Genomic DNA, 22,221 nt, shown 5'->3' with positions numbered 1-22,221 from the left:
TAGAAATGCGCAGAGGATCTCTTAACAGTGAGGAAAGAGCACAAGAGTCCAGAGAAGAGCCAGCAATCAATTAGCGCGGCTCCCAGCATGCATCAGAGAAGTTTCTGCTTGTAAAGGAAGCAGACCAGACCCATACGATGCAGAGACGGTCGAGTACCTAACCTTAAATGGGACATCGCTTTCACTCCTTCCGATGCTCAGCGAGTGCTGTGGAAGAGAGGACAGCAAGGAAGGAAGGGCCCGAGGACAGACGAAAGGAGGGCTGGGGAATGCTGTCAAAATGCTGACATGGCCTCTATCCTCCTAAACTCACAGCAGCGGCAGCTAGCTACCCAGGGTGCGCGCAAGACTGTACCCATCAACTGTCTATCACAGAAGGTGGAGGGGCTCATGACGCCCCTCCCCTCCCTGAGGAACTATGGGTAATTAATTAATGGTTGCTGCACAAGGGAAAATCTTTTTTTTTTTTTCCCAGTGATTGGTAACTTTCCCGTGCCCCAGTAATACCCAGACCTTGCTCAGGACCAAGCAACTCATAATCAAACACAGAGGGTCATAACACAATAGCACAGAAGATGTGACTGTGGGAGGGGCTCATTGGGAAGAAGGTTAGTTCAGCAGGAGTGGAGGGGGGAGATGACCACATATATGTCATGCATGTATGAAGTTGTTAAAAAAATAAATGTTCTTTGAAGCAACATCTCACCTTTTCTTTTAAATGAGCACAGACACGTTGTCAACTGTAACGATCACTTTCTGCTAAGACCTTTCTTCATTTCCCAGAAGAAGCAAGACCATTGAATTTTTTTCTTCATGCCTAAGAATTTCATGCATCTGTTTAACAAAACATGATACCCTACCTCAGAAACTTACAGTAGTGAGGGTTATCTTCCCAATATACTGTACAAAGTCAAGGCAGCCAAGATTCTGCACAGATGACATGGGTGATTTCCAGAGTCCACTACTTACTAAAGAGGGATTTGGGGGGTATTATATCTGAAGCACAACACACACACACACACACACACACACACACACACACACACACGTTTATTCTCAGGATATCACTCTGAACCTCAGGCTGGTGTCACACTTCTACTGTTTCAGCCTCTTGAGTACCAGGATAACAGATGTGCATCACCACACCTGGTTGCAAAGGCCTTTTAATATTGTTTTGTAATAGCTGTTTCTATATTAAGAGAATTCATCTATTACCACCTCATACACTTCTGTATTTTCCCCGCCCCCACATTTTCCTGTTTCCTTTTGACTTTGCCCAGCTTGCAAAGTTTCTTTTCCAATCCCTCCCCCATTATTCCCAGAACATTTCTATCCATGACCCCGGTTAGTCTCGCCAGCACAGGATAAGGTCTGTGGGTGTACTGTCCATATGTGTAAACTAAGAGGCAAATGGGGTGTGATTTAGCATAGGCTGAAGTCCCACAGGAGCATAGCCAGGGACAGAATTCACCCCTCTGTGTGCCTAGGTCTGTTGAATGTAGCTTTGCAACCCTGCCTAAGCTCGGGGAATAGACACACTACCAGCTCCCACCCAGCTTCCCTTGAATCCACAGAAAACTCACACACACACACACACACACACACACACGTTGCTCATTTTCAACTTGCCTTTGGACACAATTGCTGGACGCTACTATCTCCTGCCTGGAAAGGCATACCCTTATCTATCTATCTATCTATCTATCTATCTATCTATCTATCTATCTTGGTTTTTCAAGACAGGGTTTCTCTGTATAGCTCTGGCTGTCCTGGAACTCACTTTGTAGACCAGGCTGGCCTTGAACTCAGAAATCCACCTGCCTCTACCTCCCAAGTGCTGTGATTAAAGGCGTGCGCCACCACTGTCCGCCCCCCCCCTTTTAAAAAAGATTTTATTTAATATATTATAAGTACATTGTAGCTGTCTTCAGACACACCAGAAGAGGGCATCAGATCTCATTACAGATGGTTGTGAGCCACCATGTGGTTGCTGGGATTTGAACTCAGGACCTCTGGAAGAGCAGTCAGTGCTCTTAACCTTTGAGTCATCTCTCTAGCCCATCAATATTTTTATCTCTGCACCTTTTACCTGCCCTAAACTTAGTTGCTCGGTTACATCCCTGACTGCCAGCCTGTAGGAGGGGCCTTTGTGGCTTCTCTGGTTAGAGATTTCACATGACTAGTCAACTTTTCTCCATCAGGAGCATGGTGAAACTCTCCTCTCTTCCCTTGCTTCTTCTTTCTCTTTTCCTCCAGGGACCCGGAAGTCCCACCTATTCCTTCCACCCAGCGATTAGCCCATGGCTTCTTTACTGACAGATCAAGAACCAATTGGGGAACAGGACAGCATCAGAACCACCCCTACAAAGATCTTTTCCTCTACTTTGTGAGTCTATGTGGTATACGTTTGAGAATATTTGCATGCATGTGAGTTATGTTTGAGCAGAGGTGTGTGCGCATCAGTGTGTGTGTGCACATACTGATGGCTGAAGATAGCCCGGGCATAGTGACCATCCTTTTGGGGATGGCTGTCCCAAGTGGAGCTTCGCTTTGGGCACCAGAACCACCAAGTCTTCAGTGAAGCCCAGCTTTATCAAATAGTGAGTGATGAGTCCAGCACTGGAGACTAGAAGAATCTGTGTTCTGGCCTGGGACTTCTCGCAGATGCTTCTTCAGAGGAGAGCGGAGATTGGAAGCTGTAGGAAGGAAGCAGCCAGAAGCAGAAGCAGACTGAATCCTCGGTAGAGTGAGCCTGGCTTTGTTACTGTTCTGTTTGACATTCCAAATGACCCTAACTGGTCCTTGCCAGTCCGAGGCTTTGGCGCATCCTCTGGCCTGCTGTGTGATGATGGCACAGCTCTCAGTGTGTTTAAAAGTGCAGGTTACACCTGGAGTCTCCACAGGGAAGTAGTCATCCAAGGTCACACAGAGGTCGGTGGCCTGACCACCTTCTAGCTCAGAGGTGGCATTTAGTGCATTGCTGAGGATTTGTGGAGACGTCATAACCACAGCATAAAAATGGAAAAACAATCACTACAGGGGCTGGGGAGATGGTTCAGTTCATAAGCGTGGGGATCTGACTTCAGATCCCTAGCACCTATGTAAAAAGATGGATCCAGCGGCCTGGCCGAGACAGACAGATCTTTGAAGCTCACTTGTCAGCCATCCTAGTCAAATAGATGAGGTTGAAGTTCAGGGTGGGAGCTTGTCTCAAATGATGAAGTGGAGAGTGATCCAAGATGCTTGACGTCAGCCTCCAGCCTCAGCACAGATCCACAAGAACGTACACAAGCACCGCATACTCCAAACCATAAGTACAGTGAGTGTTTACAGGGAGCGCACAGTACAGCTAAGTGTTTCATGGGTATTGTCACCTACCCCAGCTCTAGAAAGTGGCCTGTATAATTCTTGTGTTATTTCATTTTATACGCATGACTGTTTTTTCTTGTATGTAGATCTGTATATTACACATGTGCATGGTGCCCTAGAAGGTCAGAAGAGGGAATCATATCCCTTAGGACTGGAGTTAAAGATGATTGTAAGCCACTATGTGGGTGTTGGGAACTGCACTCGGCCATCAGGAAGAACTGCCAGTGCTCTTAACTGCTGAGCCATCCCCTTCAGCCCATCAGCCCTGTTTTGTAGATAAGAAAATGTAGGCACTGAGTTGAGTAACTTGCCTGAGAGATAACTACAGAGTAACTAGCCACCAGTGTGGTTGGATGGATGAAAGAATCAATTAACAGAGAGGTAGTAAGAATTTGAGCTTATAAAAGTCCTTAATATCCATGTTCTAAACATCTTGGTGTTATATTTTAGACATTTTTGAAGGCAGATTTCTTGTACCCAGGAAAGTACAAGTGTTTCCTTTCCAGCCGCCAGCCTCCACGGTCAAGGTCACACACAGCAGCATTCACACATAGTCTAGGATACACTTACACCAACCAGGATGCAAAGAGAGACAAGAACAGAAATCTTACACTGTACATAAATATAGCCAACCCAGCCCAGTTACACCCACACAGACACTGATACACTTAGAGACAGGCAGACATTGAAAAGGACACGCCATCAGTTGGAGACACTCAAGGAGACACAGAGCCACACAACGACCAGGATTCACGGAATCTGTGCTCTCAAATTTTCTCTATCTCTCTCTGTCTATCTCTCTGTTTCTTTCCTTTACACACACACACATACATACATACATACATACACACACACATACACACACACACTACATACAAATGTCTGTGTGTACACTGCATTTAAAACCCTATTGGATACACTTAGTGCAAGGGTATATACCTTGCAAGGACATACTCAGAGACAAGGTCATTGCTGCACAGTGAGGACATAGGTTTGCACACCTAAGCAGAGATCACACACACACACACACACACACACACACACACACACACACACACGCACGCACACGCACCTACCCAAGCAGGCAGAACACAGACACAGCCAAAACCTGCTTTCTTCTCGCTGACCTAGCTGCACACAGACCCATTTAGCACTTAGCTGCATTCCAGCCCCTGCTTATTTTCTTTAGGCCCAAACCATAGTTTTGTGAATCATGTGGAATGTAAGGGCTTCTTCCCTTGGCTTGGGGTAGAGGGGCAGGGAGAATAAGGGCTCTGCCCACCTGTCCTTTCCATCTCTGGACATTCAGAAAATCAGCCTCATCTTTGCTCCTCACCTAATTTAAAACACCGCCTGTTCCCGTTTATACAACCTCCTGGCCTGGGACTTTGCTGCCTCCCATACAAAGGGACCACATCCTTCCCCGTGGCCTCAAATCCACAGTTCCCTGCACCCCTCCATGTTACCTCTCCCTGTTACCTGTCAGAGGGATATTCTCCCTCAGCTGCCTGCCTTTGTTGAGAAAGCAGAAAACCATCAGTGGCATTTTGGTTCAAACCAAGACTTAGCTGCTAAGAGGAGGGGAAGGCACTCCCTTGGATCCGCTCCCATTCCTCGCACCCTCAGAGCAGCCCTGGGATTATTTTTAGAATGCAGGAGGGCTGGAGAGATGCTCACTGGTTAAGAGCAACTTGCTGCTCTGCCAGAGGACCTGGGTTCAGTTCCCAGGAGCCACATGACAGATCACAACCACCTACAACTCCAGTTGCAGAATACTAAATGCCCTCTTCCACCTCTGTGGGCACCAGGCATGCAGGCGATGCACAGACATATACATGCAAGCAAAACACCCATGCACATAAAAAACCGTTAAGTGTGAAGTCCCTGGCTTTGTTTTATTTATTGCTACAACATCAGGGGCCCTAGTAGATAGCATACTCAGCTTGAATATCACTTCCCCAGGGCAGATGGCCTTCAATCTGTGCAGAGTTTGCCCACTCAACCCCCATAATACTATAAAATGGGGATCTGCAATACTATAAAATAGAGATATGCTACGTACCTTCCATCACAGTTGTAATTAAATTTGACACAATCGACTATTACATAATGTCAGTAATCACTGGCATCCTATAAATGCCATAAGGACAGAGACCGGGCTTGTTTTATTCGCCCCTGTATCCTGAGCTCTTGATACAGACTCATGCGGTAGGGCACTTAGAAATTCCATTCAGTGAATACTTAGTAAATGTTATGCATGCACTATATGTCTAATCTCTCTCTCTCTCTCTCTCTCTCTCTCTCTCTCTCTCTCGTGTGTGTGTGTGTGTGTGTGTGTGTGTGTGTGTGTGTGTATGCATGTTCATGGGCAGGCTCCTGCATTTGTGTGCTAGTGCATGCACACGTGGAGACCAGAGGTTGACCTTGGGTGTCTTCCTCAGTCATCCTCCACCTTAGCTTTTGAGACAGGCTCTGCAGTTTAGCAAGACTGGCTGGCCCTTGAGCTCCCAGGCTTCTCCAGTTCTGTAGCACTGAGGTATAGACACATACATGTCTGGGCTCTGAACCCGGCTCCCCATACTTGTACCGTAAGCACTTTACCAGCTGACCAATCTCCCAGACTCCTTGTTTTTGTTTCTCGATGGAGAATCCTGAAAAGACTTTTCCAAGACCACACATCCAAAGTAAGGAGGGGTGTTGAAGCGCCACAGGCAGTGAGAGCTTCTTCAGCCCCATCTCAGCAGCCCGTGGCGCTCTCCATTTCTCTGGTCCTAAACTGGAAGCTCTCCTCTGGTTTCCCATATCGCCTTTCCCTCTGATCAACCCTCACCAGTCCCCACCCACAATCCTAAGCCTCCTCTCACTCACAAAATAGTTCTTCAAGCCTTTCTCACAGCCAGGTCCAAGTGGCTGGCCATGACATTTGCAATGATGGAACTATATATTTATAAGGGATCAAACATTTAGGCTTATAAGCCCAAACCCTATTCTTAGAATATTAGCCACGAGCTAACCCCAAAAGGAGAAACCACACAGAAAGCTGACTAGGCTTTCTTTTCTTATAAAAACCAAAACCAAAACCAAAAACCAAAAACAGAGCTGGGTATTGTGGCACACGACTTTAATCTCAGCGCTGGAGAGGCAGAGGCAGGTAGAGCTCATGAGTTCAGGGCCAGCCTAGTCTACAGAGCACGTACCCAGACAGCCAGAGCTACATAGTGAGACCCTGCCTCAAAAATTCAAAACAACAACAACAACAGAATTGATTGGTTTGTGCACATGGGGGAGGGAAGTGCGACCCTTGAACTTATTCTCAGAGAACAAGGAGAAAGGTTTTTTCTTTCCACTGTGTGGGTCTCAGGGATCAAACTCAGATCGTCAGGTTTGGTGACAGTTGCCTTTAAACTCTTAGCCATCTCACTGCCCCCCCCCCAGACTGCCTTTCTTCCTCTAGAGTCAGCCTCATGGGTGCTTCCCACCAAGGCTCCCCTCCCCTGAGGTTCTTGTCAGTCATTCAGGTGACCTGGTTCGTGATGGAACCAGCAAGAGGTCTCTGTCTTTCAATAGCTCTGCCCACATATGCCATATGGAACTTTCTGAGACGCAGTTTCCCTCTCCCCAAAATGAGACAGTCAATGGTATTTCGGGTTCCTTTTGCTATGTATGTTAGGTTCTGACAGGTGGGGGGACTGTGTGGACGTTAGAGTGTAAACTCACACTTGTAGAACGCCAGGCTGAGGGACTCGCTTGATAGGGAGATCCACATTGTAGCTCTCTGTTTTACATTTGGAGAAACTGAGGCCCAGAGAGGTTAACTCACTTCTTCAACGTTGCTGTTCCAATGTGCTATAAAATAAGATCTCCAGGCAGATATATGCTCAGGAAGGGCTCAGTGGGCAGCAAAGACTTAGTGTCTCTCACTTGGTTGCCAGCAGGTGTTAGCTGTGGTTGTATCAAGCTCCATCCACAAGGGGCCCCAGGACGGCCCTCTCAAATGGCCTGGGAAGGCTGGTGGATGGCTGGCAGGTTCCTGGGGCTTTCTCATGGCATCTCTAGTGTGGAGTCTTTGTGGAGATTTAGTTTATTTATTATGTATGTGAGTACACTGTTTCTCTCCTCAGTCACACCAGTAGAGGGCATCAGATCCCATTACAGATGGTTGTGAGCCACCATGTGGCTCCTGAGATTTGAACTCAGGACCTCTGGAAGACCTCTGGAAGTGCTATTCACTGTTGAGCCATCCTTCCAGGCCTTGTGTGCACATTTTTAAGAGCGGCCCAGTGGTCCCACTGACCCTTGGTGAGGTGGCATTTGACTGTCCAAAGGTCAGCTCAGGGTCTGCATGCTCCTGTACAGGCTACTTTCAATATTTAGTCTTGGGCCTTCCTCTTGGGTCTCTGAGATTTCTTCTTTAGTTCCAGGCCAAGTTCAGTGACCCTCAAAGCCCCGCCCCCATGTGCGTCTCTGAATGAATTTGCCTCGGTGTTAGGAACAGTGGAAAAGACACACATTTTGGAACTGGGCTGCTACAAACTTCAGTCTCATCCCTGCCCTGTGATCTTGGAGCTATCAGGTCCCCTCTGCAAGCCTCAGTTCTTTGTAAAATGGGGGAGAGAGGCACTCAGGACACCTCCGTCATAAGCTGGTGTGAAGGTTCCTTCATCCAACTTACAGTTAGTTAAATTAGTACAGCTTTTTTTCACCTGGTACCCTACTAGGTCCCAGGGCAGAGAGGGAGGGAGGGAGGGAGGGAGGGAGAGAGAGAGAGAGAGAGAGAGAGAGAGAGAGTCCATCCACTGTACACATGGGATGGCTCAGACAGTGATTAGAGTGACACAGGAGAATTTGTCACCTCGGGAGCTGGACTTGAGGAGAGCCTTTACTGCAGAGTGAATATTGGAGAGAGCAAGCCCCGTGGCTTTCTGGAGAGTGTTTCTGGCAAAGGGAAGAGAAATTCCTCTGGGTCTGAAGCCAAGTGAGCCACAGGGATGTGAGGGAGAGGAGGACAGAGAGATGGCTGAGCACACACTTGGGACCTTGTGGCATCTGGACTCTGACTCTGAATGAGATGGGAGCTGTGACAAATTGGGGCAGAGAAGTGGTCAGTTTCTGAGTGTATGTTGAGCACAGAGGATAGGAGTCACCGATGGACACACACACACACACACACACACACAGAGAGAGAGAGAGAGAGAGAGAGAGAGAGAGCTCTGAGATGTATGGTGTCTGGTGACTAGAAAGAGGAAGGCTCCCATTTACCAAGATGGGTGGCAATGGGCACAGCATTGTCACGTTTCTGTTGCTCTCAAGGTCAAAGTCTGCTTCCTGGAAAGGGGAAGAGGCCTCCATTGTGCCAGGTAGTCAGCGAGGGTACAGAATTGAGGGGATGGTCCAGGGACCTCTACCCTTGCATAATTCCCTTTGACTGCCTGTAACAAGGGAAAGACATCACCACCCTGCGGATCAAGTTACAAGATAATAGAAAGGATAAAGGAGGGGGCAACCCAGCAGGGAGTTAGAAAGAGCAGAGGATGAAAAGAGCTTGCCAGGCCTGTGGTAGCTTTGAAGATGGTGAGCCCATGTGTAAGGGCCCCAGGACCATTTGCAGATGTTGAGATGCCAGCACACATGGACTTCAGTCCTACGGCCACAGGAACTGAATCCCACTGGTACGCGCCCGGAATCATCATGGAATCCGATTCTTTTCCAAAGCCAGCAGTAACAAGCCACACCTCGCCAATACTTTGTAACATTCTAAACAGAGAACACAGCTCAGCTGCCCAGACTTACAATCTAGACAGATTGTACACTAATAAAGGTCTGTTGCTTTTAAGCCTCTTGGTTGGCTATGAATGAACAGAAAATAAATACCCACAACCATCCAAAACAGAGGGTTCGGGTTGTCATCGCTCAGATGATGAAGAAATAGGTTAGTGAGATGGAGGGGCTCGCCCTAGGCCGCTTGGAAAGGAAGGACTGAGCAGTCCTTTCCTGAGGCCATCTCAGGTGGCTGCTTCACGGGAGGGGTGAGAGCAACTGGACAGGCTGGCAGAATGGGCCTCTAGTCATTCAGGTTTGGAGGGCAGAGGGCGTTTGCAATTGAACAGGTCTGTTTATGTCCAGGCTCTGATAATCTGTTCCCGTGGGTGTGATTTGGGGGGACTATGGTCATCAGGATGTGTCTGAGAGTGTGTGCCGGTGTGATCCTGCAGCAATGTCTCAGGATCTTGAGTCTGAGGGTGTCTGTGCAGCAGAATGAATCCGTCTCTGTGAGTGACTCAGTCTGTATGGCTGTGTCTATAGGTATGAGTGTTCTGAGGGTGACTGTCCCAGTTTTTGGGACAGATCACTACAGGAGGAGGGGTGCTAAATGTCTGAGGTGATCTAGAACTATGCTCTCTCTTTGTGAGCGACTCCCGGGATATGTCTGCAAGCAAGTGTGGGTGCATGAGAAGGTGTGTGTCTGTCCAAACTTCTGTGGGGTTTGTGGGATCTGAGGGTCTCCAATATGTAGGAGGACATGTCCCGCCCGCCTGGTGTTCCTTGTGACTTTGCAGGTCTCAGTGTACCCTCTGAAGTTGCCAGTGGGTGTATGTGCCCCTATGTCAGCAAGAGTTACTGTGTGTCTAGAGTGTGTCTGTTCAGGTATCCGTAAAGGTGTTTGTCCAGGTGTCCCTTGGTCCCCGAGTGTGAGGGAGTCCGAGATGTCTCTTGCCGAGCGAATACATCCTTGTGGGTGCTTGCATAGCTAGCAGGTTTCTTGGATTTCTTGGACTGTGTCCCTCTGGACACCTCAGGGGAATCTGGGTGAGGCCTGCCTGAATCGGGGTTACTGGACACCTGCCTCTGGAGTGAGTCTGAGGACTCACGGTCACGGGTCAGAGCGGGCACCAGTGGTTCAGCCGCAGCAGCCGGGGCGCAGACGGCCTTGCGGCGGGCTCGTGCACCTGCCCGGTTGGCAGCGGCGGTGGCGGCTCAGCCCGCACCCTCGCGGCTCCCACGCCCCTCCCGCGGCGCCCCCTCCCCCGGGCCTCGGCGATTGGCTGCGGCGCTCGGCTCCGGCCCGCCCCGCGCGGCAGGCAGGCTGGGGACGCCGCGGGCCAGAGCGCGCTGCGCCGCTGCCGCCGCCGCCACCACCACCGCCACCGCCGCCACTGCCACCGCCGCCACCACCGCCGGGGGCACCGCGCGTCTCGGGCTCCACGCGCCGCCAGTGTCCGGCCCTCTGCGCCCCGCCGCCAGCCCCGCCGCCCGCCCGCGGAGCCCCGGGCCGCCGCCACCACGCCGCGCGCCGTACTCCGCGTCAAGAATGGGGCGGCCAAGCTGCCCAAGCCGCCCGCCGCCGCCGCGGCCGAGGCTCCTGGCGCGGGCGCGGGCATGGAGCGCTCGCAAAGCCGCCTCAGCCTGTCCGCCTCCTTCGAGGCGCTCGCCATCTACTTCCCGTGCATGAACTCCTTCGATGATGAGGACGCAGGTGAGAGCGCTGCGGTCCACCCACCCCGGGGGATTGTCCCCTGGTCTAGAAGCCAGGGACCCTCGGGGACCTGGGGCGCCCGGGAGAGGCGGCCACTGTCTCCGCTGCACTCTCAGACCCGCTCGGATTGATATCCAGGGGCCCCTCCCACTCCCTCAGGACCCCAGGAGTCTAGGAGGAGCTCTGGTCCTGTCCCCCCTTCTGTGCCCCAGGGACCCCTTGAGCATCTATCTGCACTCATCCTTCTTGCGCAAGTGGGCCCTTGGGTCGCCTGGACCCAAGTCTCCCTATTTATGTGCTCCTACAGGATTCCCCCGCGACCCTCTCCGTGACTTATTTCTCAACTGGACTTGCTACCACCCAAGACTGGTATATGTCCCCTAGTCAGATTTGGGGGTTTAGGCCGCTTCACCCCGGTCTTCCGACGTACCCCTGGTCGTTGGAAACAGCGCATAGACCTGACCTCACTGAGGTCTTTGTCTTAGCTGCATCCAGAGGCTCCCTGCCCAAGACCCCCTTCTTCAAAGGCCAAAGCCTTGAGTGTCTCGATTTGTTTCTCCATTCCCCTCCCCCACAGGCTGGGGCTCCAGACTCTAATCAGATTGGGCCCCAGCCGCACAGAACTGGCCCGGTGTCTGCTGGCCTTTCCTCTTTCCTCCCCAAGGAGGTGCAAGGCAGTGTAAGTGCTAACTACAGCAGCGCACCCTTCCATGTGTACCCCTGACTTCAGGTATTCTTGTCCCTGGAGTGGCCTTTCTGGGTGGTGTGAACCCAGCTGCCAACCTGCAATTCAAACCTTCTGCTTCTAGACCTGGACACACACACACACAGACACACACACACACACACACACACAACTGGTAGCCACAGTTCAGGGGTGGAGAGGAAGGAAACCAACTCGTGGATACTGGGATCAGTCAGAGGGTACAGAGAGCAGTGAGTTTGGTTTGGGGTAAGGAAGGGAACCCAACAACAGGTGGGGGTACCTAGGTTTGGGGGAGAGTTCCCCCGAAGAGTGCCAAGACTGGGAATTAGATTTAGGTTCCAGTCTTTATTCCCTCCCTATAAGCTGTGACCTTGGACAAGTCATGCCAACCTGAGCCTCAGTTTCTTCAGGAAATGCAGATAACACTGCCTCAGATACAATGCTCTGTGTGGTGGGAGGGTGGAGTGAAATGGTTTTTGAACTGATAATTTGGGAGTATTTGAAGTCAGTGAAGGGCAGGTGGGGAAGAGGAGTGTGTGTGTGTGTGTAAGAACAAGTGGGTTCAATACTGATTAAAATACAGATTATCTCTTAAGAGAAAAAAAAAATCATGTATGCACTACCCCTAATGTTACAGTTTAGGGAAATCAAGGGTTCAGGTTTCAGCTCCTTGTCTGCTGGTGTTTTCTGTCTCGGTTCTGTTATGGGATGGAGTGGTGGGTAATGGGCTGTCACTTATGGGAAGACTGATGGGAAGAGAAAAGTTTCCCAGAGCCAGGTGTTACGGGAATGGTGACAGTGGAGGCCAACGCCTGATAGAATTTTTCTACTGACCTGGAGGTAGGAGTCGGGGCTTAAGATGGTTGTTATCCACCCAGCCTATGGAGTCACCAACTCACAGGTCAAATAACTGAGGCTCAGGACCTCAGCTTCCCCCCTCATAGAGCTGAGGAGTTATTGTTATTCTAAACAAGACCAGGTGAGGTGGAATTGGGGCGTTCCCCCCCCCCCCCCATGCAGTGGCCTCTACTGTAGCTAACTCAGAGAGAGGAAATCAGGTTGGCTGTAGGGATGGGGGCCTGGCGTGGGGGAGAAGGCAGTCTTGGAGCATCTGTGAAGAGAGAGCAGGCTTGGTGGCAGGGCCTCTCCCAGAGTTCCTCAGGCCACTCACTCACTTGTGTCTCAAGAGACCAGCTGGGCAGGAGGACAGGGAACACAGGTGTGGAGGAGCATCGAGCCAGGCAGGGTTTGCTTTTTTCTCCAAAGTCATGCTGTGTGTTGTGGGTCGGACACCTTGGCTCTTATTGCCAGACCTGCGCTAGGTTTCACTTGAGTCAAAGACAACTTCATTGGTCCTGCTTAACAGGATTTCCAACCACCAGTCTAAGCATCAGTCTTGCCCCTTCTAAGCAAGCTTCTTCAAATTCTTGTGTTTCACTTGTAATAGAACTCACCTTCTTCAGCCCCCCTAGGCCTCAAATCCATGGGGTGGGGTCTGTGTATCTGTGGGTATGTGAATAAATGACTGAAGCCCTGGTGGGTGGTAGTGTGTGTGTGTAAGCCAAGGTCATCTGGTGTCTCCTGCACAAAGCTGAGGGCAGAACCAGAATTTTGGCTGCCTTCAGAACACCCAGTGGCTTCCCTTGCTGGAGGAGGATTTTTAAAAAGCCAGATTTCACTGTTCAGAAAATGGTTCCCAGGTGAGGAGGCTTTGGGGAGCAGTTGGCAGCCCAGGGCTCCCTCTCTGCTCATCCCTGTGGCTCCTTGGAGCTTGAGAGGTACAGGGAGAAAGTCTCCTTCCATATCCAGAAGGATAATGAGGGGCTGGTGGATACTGGAAGTAAGGACCGTGGTCGGGATGTTTCATTTCTCTTGATCGTCTCCTTCATTTTCTCCTTAAAGAAACCTTTAAAAGAGCACTGAGCTGAGGTAAATTCTAAAGGCAACAGAATAGAGTCTGGGGTCCTGCCCAGGGATCTGGCCTAGCTGGAGGTGGTCCACACAGACTTGTCTCCTCTGGCCCCTTCCCCTCTCCTGCCCCCTTTCACTCTGTCCTTGGCAGCTCCATTTCTGAAGTGTGTCCCTGACACGCTTCAGACTCACATGAGAGCCTCCCTTTAGGTGCTGCGTCCAACTCATGTCGACACACCTTTCCCCCATCCATCGGGTTAGGCCAGAGCCATCTTCAGTGCTGTCTCCAGCTAGCTTCCTGAGTCATAGGCTGAGGAGGAGACTTCTCGTTAGCTTTAAATGGGGCAGAGCAGATCTCTGCTTTGGACCTAGGAGTGTCAGGTGGTCTGGTAGGAAGAAGAGGCTGCCTTCTCTTCCTCTGTCTTTTTAGCGCCCTGGAGCCCAAGGAAAGGATCACTGCAGGCTGCTACAATGCCTGTCAGGAGAAATCGTCCCTCAGATGTTCTGGATACCTCTCAGATGTTGCTAGTGCCTCCTTCCCAAGGACGCTGGGGCTTTAGAGAGGCAGGCCCTCAGGAACACTCAGGATATTTGTGGCCATGTCTTTGTTGCTCAGCCTTACTGGCCATGGGTTTGCAGCTAGGGTGGGGAGGAGCTAGACATGTGACCCTGTTTTCCTCACCTATATGAGGAGGAAAACTAACAGTGCACCCAGAAGACTTCATTGGGTCAAGGCTTTAAGAATTATTACCATTCGCTGCATGTCTTTCTAGGTATTTAAAAATGCATTATTTTTAATCTTTCCTCATAACATTCACCATAAAATTAATATCCTGTATAACATTCTCATTTTCAGACTAAAAAAAAAGCCCCTGAGGTCTAGGCAGAGCAATTCCTTCAAGGTCGCTTAGCCCGGAAGTGAGGGAGTTAGGGTTTAAATCTGGACAAATTGATTCAAGCACACTTTCCTATAATTATGCTGCTTGCTATGCAAAGTCTTACCATGGTACCTGGACAGGTACCTGGTAGGTCTCGATCCAGGCTCGTTCCGGTCTGTGTAAATTAACAAGTGAGAGTTGTCTCTGAGCATGGCCATAAAGAAGAAATCCTGTGCTTCTGAGCAAAGAAAATCCTGATTCTCAAACTGTTAACTGTCATCATTTTAATAGGCTAATCTTATTGTGTGGCAGTTTATCGAGGTAGAGCTGGACCCTCCCTCTTTGAAGGGCTTAAAAGGCGGATATTTCAGGGGCTTGAGAGTCAGATGAAGGTGAGAAGGATTCTGGCTTTTCGTCATTTTCCTCTTCTTTCTGACTGGTTTGTTTATGGCACATTCACAGGCCAGTTCCTCCGGGTGTAGATGGGGAGCAGGGGTGTACCCCCCTTTCTAGTAGATATCAAAAGGAGTTGTCACATCAGGGTCTGGACCTTGGGCCAGTGTCCCTGAGCCTGACCAAGTGATTTGGTGGCTAGTGCTACCCCTCCCGCCCGGGAGGAGGGCGGGGAAGCAGGAGCAACCGCCTCTGATTTGCCCATAGGATGGATGCTTCATCCAGCTCAGGGAGGAAGTTACCATGGCAACACCAGCCGGCTACCAGTCCCTTTCCTAGCAGTTTAGGCCACATCTCTGGGCTGGAAAGCCCTTCACGGCCCCTCCCTCTTCCGCTCAGACCAAATTTTCTTGAGGGGAGCGTGGTGGGTGGGATCCGCAACTGGTACCACAGCCCTCATCCCCACCCCCGGTTTTTAAGGGAGGGGAAATGGAGGTGGTTGTTTGAGCTACTTTAAGGATGTGAAGCTACCCATTTCCTGCCAGACGGATCTTGGCAGGGGGAATCAGGGTTTCAGTTCCTGCCAGCACCCCCAGGCACCTGGAATGACCACATTGAAATCTCACCCTCCCTCCTAAATTCTCAGGATTTGGCAGAGTTTTCTTTCCCAGGCCAAGTGCTAACTTTTGTCCTTGAAATTTGACCCCAGCTTCATCTGGGAAACGAAATGTCCTGCTGCCCCCCTCCCTCCCCTAGAAATGGTGGGAACAGAGTGAGTCCTTCAGCTCCAGAAGGGGGGGCTGGGCTGCATGCATGATGCAGGGAGGCCCTAGTATATCATATCTTCATTATGGAGGCTCTAGAGCCTCCTCTCCCAGGGGAGGCCACTTCCTGTGCCCTGTTCTTCTCTGCCATCTCTGACCCGCACCCCCTGTTTACCACTGAGAACTGTAGTCTCCTCCGCTTTTGAGAAAGGGTCTCACAATGTAGCCCTAGCAGGCCAGTCGTTCACTGTGTAGCCCAGGCGTCCCTCCATCATGTGGTCCTCCTGCCTCAGCTTCCTGAGCTTGGATTACAGGTCTGCATCACCACACCCAGCTTCATAATCTTCTGTAAATTGGAGACTGGGAAGAATTCTAGATTTGGAAACGTGAAGCCTGGCAGTGTCTCAAGCCAAGTGCCTCTCTAGTTCGGAGGTGAGCTGCAAGGTAAACGTGGAGATGAAGGCACATGAATCTAATCCCCCTAAAGGAATCATCTCAGGAGAGCCAGGTGCAGGAACCACCCCACACACACACACACCACACACACACACACACACACACACACACACACACACACAACACACACACACATACCACACACACCCTTGTGCAAGTCTTAGGCTGCATCTAGGGTCTTCTCTGACCCCAGACCTCTTTCCCTCCTCCAGCCCCAACTTCCTTGCTTTGCACCTTCGAAGCTGCCCCTGGCTCTGCTGGGCGGGGAAGGGAAAGGAAAGGAAAGGCCCATCTACCTTGGTTCCTTCAGGGGAATGAGGCCCCTCCTCCCTCTTTGCCACTCTCCAGTGCCCCAGCTGGAGGCTGAGTTGGGGGTAGTTGGACTGTGGAGAGAGAGTGGAACAGGTAGGCAGCCACCCCCACCCCAACTCCATCCCCACCCCTCCCCCACCCCCAGCTGCTCTTCTCCATTTCGTCTCCAGCCTTCTACCCAACAACCATCATCTCGTACCTTTTAAAAACTACTGGAAAAGAGCCCCCTCCAGTTCCCAGGGGCTGTACCATTCACTGTCCTTTTGTGTAAAGCTTGAATTTGAGGACATGTCCTGTGGCCTCAAGCAAATCCCTTCACCTTCCTGGCTTGGGGGAAGGATGATGATCTTGGTTAGAGCATCTCTCGGGGAGATAACAAATGAAATGACTGAAGGGTTTTCTCAGAGTTTTGTAGCAGCAGGGGTGCTGACTGCTACTACACATATGCCCATTTTACAGATGCCAAATCTCTACTCAGCTGGAGCCGTCTGTGAATGGTGATCCAAGCCCGACCATACGTCCCTAGAGGCTACCTTCTAGTGCTGGAGATGAATTCTTCCTACGTAGGAAGGGGCTGTCACAATAGCAAGTGACAAAGGCCAGGGTGCAAGGGTCTGTTTGGCTTATATAAACACTCCAGGGACTGGCAGCCTGCTCCAGGCCACCATTCCTAGATGGTCCCCATCAGTTGGCCAGGAGCGTCTGTGGCTGTGCTGACCTCCTTGAAGGATCCAGTTGTCTGCCCTGGCCCTGAGGGCCTAGCCATCACCTGCCTCTGCAGAATGATGTAGGCCAGGGCTGGATTATATTTAACGCTGTGCTATTTCTACTTGACAGCTCTGGAGCACCACTCCCCTCCTCCTTCCTCCCCCCTCCCCTTCTGATTCACTTGGAAACTGACGAGGCTGATGTCAGCGCCTTATTCTTAGCCGTAATTGTAGCCGCATCGAGCAGTGCGCACTTCATTAACAGTTTCTGTGGTGGGGGAGTGAGAGGGCTTCGTGGCTGGGCAGGGCACAGGTGGAGGTGGGGACAGGGTAGCCACTGCCCGGACCTTGGCTAGCTGCCTGCTTTGGATGGACCAAACTGGGTGGGTTCCAGGTCTGGCTTTCTAAGACAAGCTGTCCTGGAAGGGCCATTGGAGTATAGTATATGGTCCATTCTCCTCATGAGGCAAAGAGGGAAACTGAGGCTCAGAGGGGCAGGATGGCTTGCCAAAGTCGTATGGTCCAGAGTTTTGGCTGTTGAGTCTAGACCTTCTTTTCTGGCATTTATTCATGAAGTTATTCAGTGCCAAACTCTATTCTAGGAGCTGGAGATGGACTGGGGAGGAGTCAGACTTGGTTTCTGCTTTCACGGTGCTGTGTCCTGGTCTGAGGCATATAGACAATAACTATGTAATCAATTAAAAATACATACTTTCAGATTGTGTCAAGTGACTAGAGAGGAGATGATGTCGAGTAGCTGGGGGAGCTGAGGCAGGGACAGTAGAGTCAATGCCAAAATGACAAAGAGTCCGGCCACAGGGAGGTAGGAGGCTCTTCCACGTGTTCCAGGGTAAAGGTCCTGAGGTCGGTGTGACTTGGGACTTTAGGGAACAGAAGTAGGTTGGTTCTGGTGAGGAGTCAGATCATCTCAGCCTGGTAGGGAGTGACTGGAGCATCTGGTTGGGGACCTGGGGTCCAGGGTGGAGAAGGAAAGGCCCCCATGTGAGTAGAGGCACGGTGTAGACTAAGAACCCCTCCTCAGCCCCATCTTTGGAAACGGGTGGCTGTGAATGACTACACAGCATGGCAGTTTTGATGCTGAAGCTGGAAGATACTGTGGAGTCGGGTCAGGATCTTCATTGCTTGCCCTGCTTGCTCTCTTCCGGAACGAGGTGTGGGGTCTGCAGACGCTTGCTTTCGCCTTACTTCTTTTCTAACTCGCATTGACCTTGGGGGACTCTGGGGCAAGCCACTCTGCCTTTCTGCACTTAATTTCCTCCTCTGTAAAATGGGCCATGACCATAGACCACACCTCAAAGATTGCCTTGAGGGACAAATTATGTAATGTACGTCTCCAGAGCTGGGTGTGCAGGGTTGGGGCCTCAGTGACTGGGATCAGAGAGATTGTGTGTCTAATACCCAGTTTACAGAAGGTTATAGCCAGTGGTGACTACTATGGCTGTTCAGTCTATTTGAGCAATGAGTCCCAGCATTACCTAGGTCTGTTCACGGGCAGACTGTATACACACACCCCCGATTCTGGGACACACCATATCTCTCCCTGCTCCCTCCCTCTCCATCTTCCTCTCCCTTGCTATCTTTCTCTCTGTGCCTGCCCCTCCTCCATGTGTGTATCGTTTTGAAGTTTCCTGTGTACTTGTACGTAGGTGTGTAGAGGGCAGAGGTCAACCTCAGGTGTCATTCCTCAGGCTCTGCCAACCTTAATTTTTGAGACAGGGTCTCTCAGTGGCTTGGAACTCACCACGTATGCCAGCCACTGGACTGCCTGTCCCTACTTTCCCAGTCCCGAGATTATAAATATGCCCACCATATGGTGGCTTTTTAATGTGGGTTCAGGGATCAAACTCAGGTTTTCATGCTTTTGTGGCAAGGACTTTAGCAACTGAGCCATCTCCTCAGCTCAGATGAAAGTCCTTTAAATTCATCTCCTGTGTCTCAGGCTTCAGTGCCGGCTATTGTGTGTAGGCCCTCCTGTTTCTTCATGGTGTCTGATCTAGAAGAACCTCAGCTGTGTGAGACTTACAGTGAGCTCCTGGCATCCTCTGTGAAGCCATGCGAACAAGTAATGAATAGGCCAATGTGTGGTAGAAAACGTAACAACCTGAGGGCTAGACACAGGCAGCTCTGGGATCTCAGAGGGGCCAGGGCTAGTGATGCCTTTTCCTGGATGGAACAGGGCACTGTCCTCTTCTGCATTGATGAAGAGTAGGCAGGGGCAGTTCATTTGAGGACAGCCTTGACTGGAAAGAAATAAGTCAGAGGGATCATGGATGTAGCAGGCCTACTGCTGGGAGGAGCTGCCAACAGCTGAGTCAGTTTATTGAGATGCTTCTGAGACAGGCTGGCCAGTTTCTAGGGAAGGTTTAGCAGGAGGTGGACCTTGTAGAGTAATACATTTCTTATCTGGCCCAAAGGAAACTCAAAATAAGACGACAAAGCAAGGTGCCTAGAACTAGTTTGCTGGTGGAGTGTGACCTAAGCGGATAGCAGTGCTCTCTTGGAGGGGTCGCTTGGGCTAGCAGTGATCTGGGTGTGCATTGCTGCTGTGAGTCCATTGTAGGGACTGGTCTGGGACTCAGCCTTGTGCGTTAAAAAATTGCTGCATAAAATAGAAATCCCATGAGGATGTGAGGTTGTCTGTGCCCGCGTGGAGAAACAGGAGCTGCTGCCTTTCTGGTCATTGTAGACTTCCTGGACTAAGGTGACAGGCTTACATGACCACAGGCTGGGGCGGGGGTGCCTGGGTCTGGCTAGAAGATGGCTCCGTGTGCCCATGGAGCCCTGGAGGCTGCCTTAGGCGTCAGAGAGAAGTCTGCATGGCAGTGACCATGAATCTCTCTGTCTCCTCTGGTCTCAGGTTTGCATGCATGCGTGTGTCCATGTGTGTATGTGCACATGTGTGCACATGTACATGTGCTCTGGAAGCCAGAGGACAACCTCAGATAGGAACCATCCATCTTTTTTTTTTTTTCAGTTAGAGCCTCTCTGTAGCCAGTGGGCCTCAGGGACCCGCCTGTCTCCACCTCCTTGTACTACTGAGGTACAAGAGATTCCAAGGGTGTACAGTCACACCCACGATTTTATGGGTGTTTTGGGGGTTATACTCAAATCTTTATATAGCAGTTGGTTTACTAAGCTATCTCCCGAGGTGCCCCCCAAGACTCAGTGTCCCTGTCTTCTAGACAAGAGTCTGTTGGGTTTGGGTCAGATGCAGGAAGAGCCTCCTAGAGAGAAAAGGCCTCACTTCCCGCTTCAGTGCCCAGCCCAAGTCCCTTCATTCAGAGCTCCTCTTTAGCTGGTCTTTGGTGAGTGGGTCATTGAATAATTTTAAAAATAAGCACTCAGAAGGCAGAGGCAGGGAGATCTCTGAGTCCAAGGCCAGCTTGGTCTACAGAACAAATTCCAGGATAGCCAGGTCTATACAGTGAGACCCTGTTTTAAAAGAAATTTGTTTTAAATAAAGGTTTTGGACATTAGTGTATGCATATGCAGAATCTAGAATTTATTGGCTAAAGATCCCCCAAGAAGCATCCTGGACATCCCATTATGGAACCTTTCTGCTCACTTCCGTATCTGAGCACGGTACCAGACTTTACAACTGGGTCTCTTACTGTTGTGATGGAAACATCTGTGCTGGAGAGAGTGGAATAGCCCCAAGAACTTCAGAGAAACTGTCCACCCACCTCCCACCGCTGCTGCAGAGGCCCACTCCTATGGCCACCATGACAGTCTTGAATTTTTTTTCCCTCTGAGACAAGGTTTCTCAGTGTAACTTTGGATATCCTGGAACTAGCTGTGTAGATAAGGCTGGCCTTGAACTAAAGAGCTACACCTGCCTCTGCCTACCAAGTACTGGGATTAAAGGTGTGTACCATCCCAACCTACGCTACCATGGCAGTCTTTAAGGTTTCCAGTGTTCCCTTATTCTCCTGTTATCAAAAGGAATTAAGTGCTTAAGGCGTTGTCTGTTTCTGCCTTCTGTGAGGCGCCGGATGATCCTGGGTGGCTAGAAGGACATAGGTAAGAGTCAGACTTCACAATCAGAAGATGTTGGTTTGAATCCTGCCTCTGCCTTGTGTTGACTGAGTGACCATGGGTGAGTTCCATAACCACTCTGAGCCATCTGTAAAATGGGTTTATCAGAGCCCCTTCCCACTGCAAAGGCATCGTGAGGATTAAATGAATCAAGATCTGTCAAGTGCTTTATAGAGAGCCTGGTGCACACCAAAAGTGAAACATGGCAGCACTTAATATTGCAGCGTTTTAAGCCCTGAGATTGATGGGCTATCTTGGATGAAGACCGGAGAGGCACCTTCATTTTTCCAAAGCCTCACAGCAGACAGCCAAGCAAGCCAGAACCAGCACCAGCGTTCCCACCCTGGTGACTCAGAGCCTTCTCTGACCCCACATGTGCCATGTGCTATGATGGATGGATCCTGCTGGCCCCTGAGGCTTCAAGCCTGTACCCTGCATCTCCAGCACTCAGTGTCCCTGGAAAATGCCACTGGCAGTCACCCTGGGCCCGGGTGGGAGGATGTGTCACTAATTGGGACCTGCCATGAAAATTAATTAGTTTCTCAGCTCATGTCTTGAGAAACATCTTTCATGTGACTGGGCCCAAGACCATGTTGGACCAGGAGCCTCTGGGGGCCTAGCGAGCCTAGGCTAGGCCACCCTCAAGGTCCCTTCCCCCTGGAAGCTGTATATTGGTGTTGGAAAGGCAGAAGGGGGGCAGTGTGGAGGTCATGCAAACTCAGTATGGAGCTGCAGAAACTCTCTCTTCTACTTCGTGACTTAGCCTGAGCTTTAGGTTTGTCCGATGATAGGTAATAGAAACAACAGAGAGGGATATGGGTGGTCAAGGGACATAGGAGCCGCCATCGGTGTTCAGTAGTTTGTACCATCATAAACCAGCCTTCCGATCTCCCACCTCAATAGTCTGCTAGCTGGGGAGAAGGCCAGGGCCTTCCAGGGCCAGGCAACTCCCATCAGCCAAGGGTGTGTCTTCATAGAACAGCCACTTGGTGGGGCGAGGGTCCTGCTTGGTAAAAGGGTCTGTCCTGGGCATTGGTATCTGCTGTCTGGGAACCTCTGACTAGAGTAGGGAGACCAGGTGAGCCCAGCTCTGCACTGTCCCCTTGGCAATGGCATGTCCCCTGTCCATAGTTCCGTGAGGTGGGCCTGATTATTTCAAGAGGCCTATATATGAGAGACATCTCTGGCTTGACCC

At 50.7% G+C, this 22,221-nt stretch overlaps 1 protein-coding gene across 3 annotated transcripts in view; it reads left to right on the top strand.

Annotated features, from left to right (window-relative positions):
• The first annotated feature begins 10,665 nt into the window (after positions 1-10,665).
• Positions 10,666-22,221, top strand: part of Rims4 (regulating synaptic membrane exocytosis 4) — a 55,635-nt gene continuing 44,079 nt past the window's right edge. For 2 of the 3 annotated variants that reach the window (XM_052184226.1, XM_052184225.1), the window contains exon 1: positions 10,666-10,843. In XM_052184226.1, coding sequence (XP_052040186.1) covers positions 10,747-10,843 — 97 coding nt within the window. In that variant the 5' untranslated portion in view covers positions 10,666-10,746. Of the gene's footprint in view, positions 10,844-12,642; positions 12,649-22,221 lie in introns of all 3 variants that reach the window. The other variant, XM_052184227.1, reaches the window with a different exon arrangement.

The sequence above is a fragment of the Apodemus sylvaticus genome, chromosome 5 (genome assembly GCF_947179515.1).
Source record: "Apodemus sylvaticus chromosome 5, mApoSyl1.1, whole genome shotgun sequence".
NCBI classification, from domain to species: Eukaryota; Metazoa; Chordata; class Mammalia; order Rodentia; family Muridae; genus Apodemus; species Apodemus sylvaticus.
This window is presented reverse-complemented; position numbering and strand designations above follow the sequence as displayed.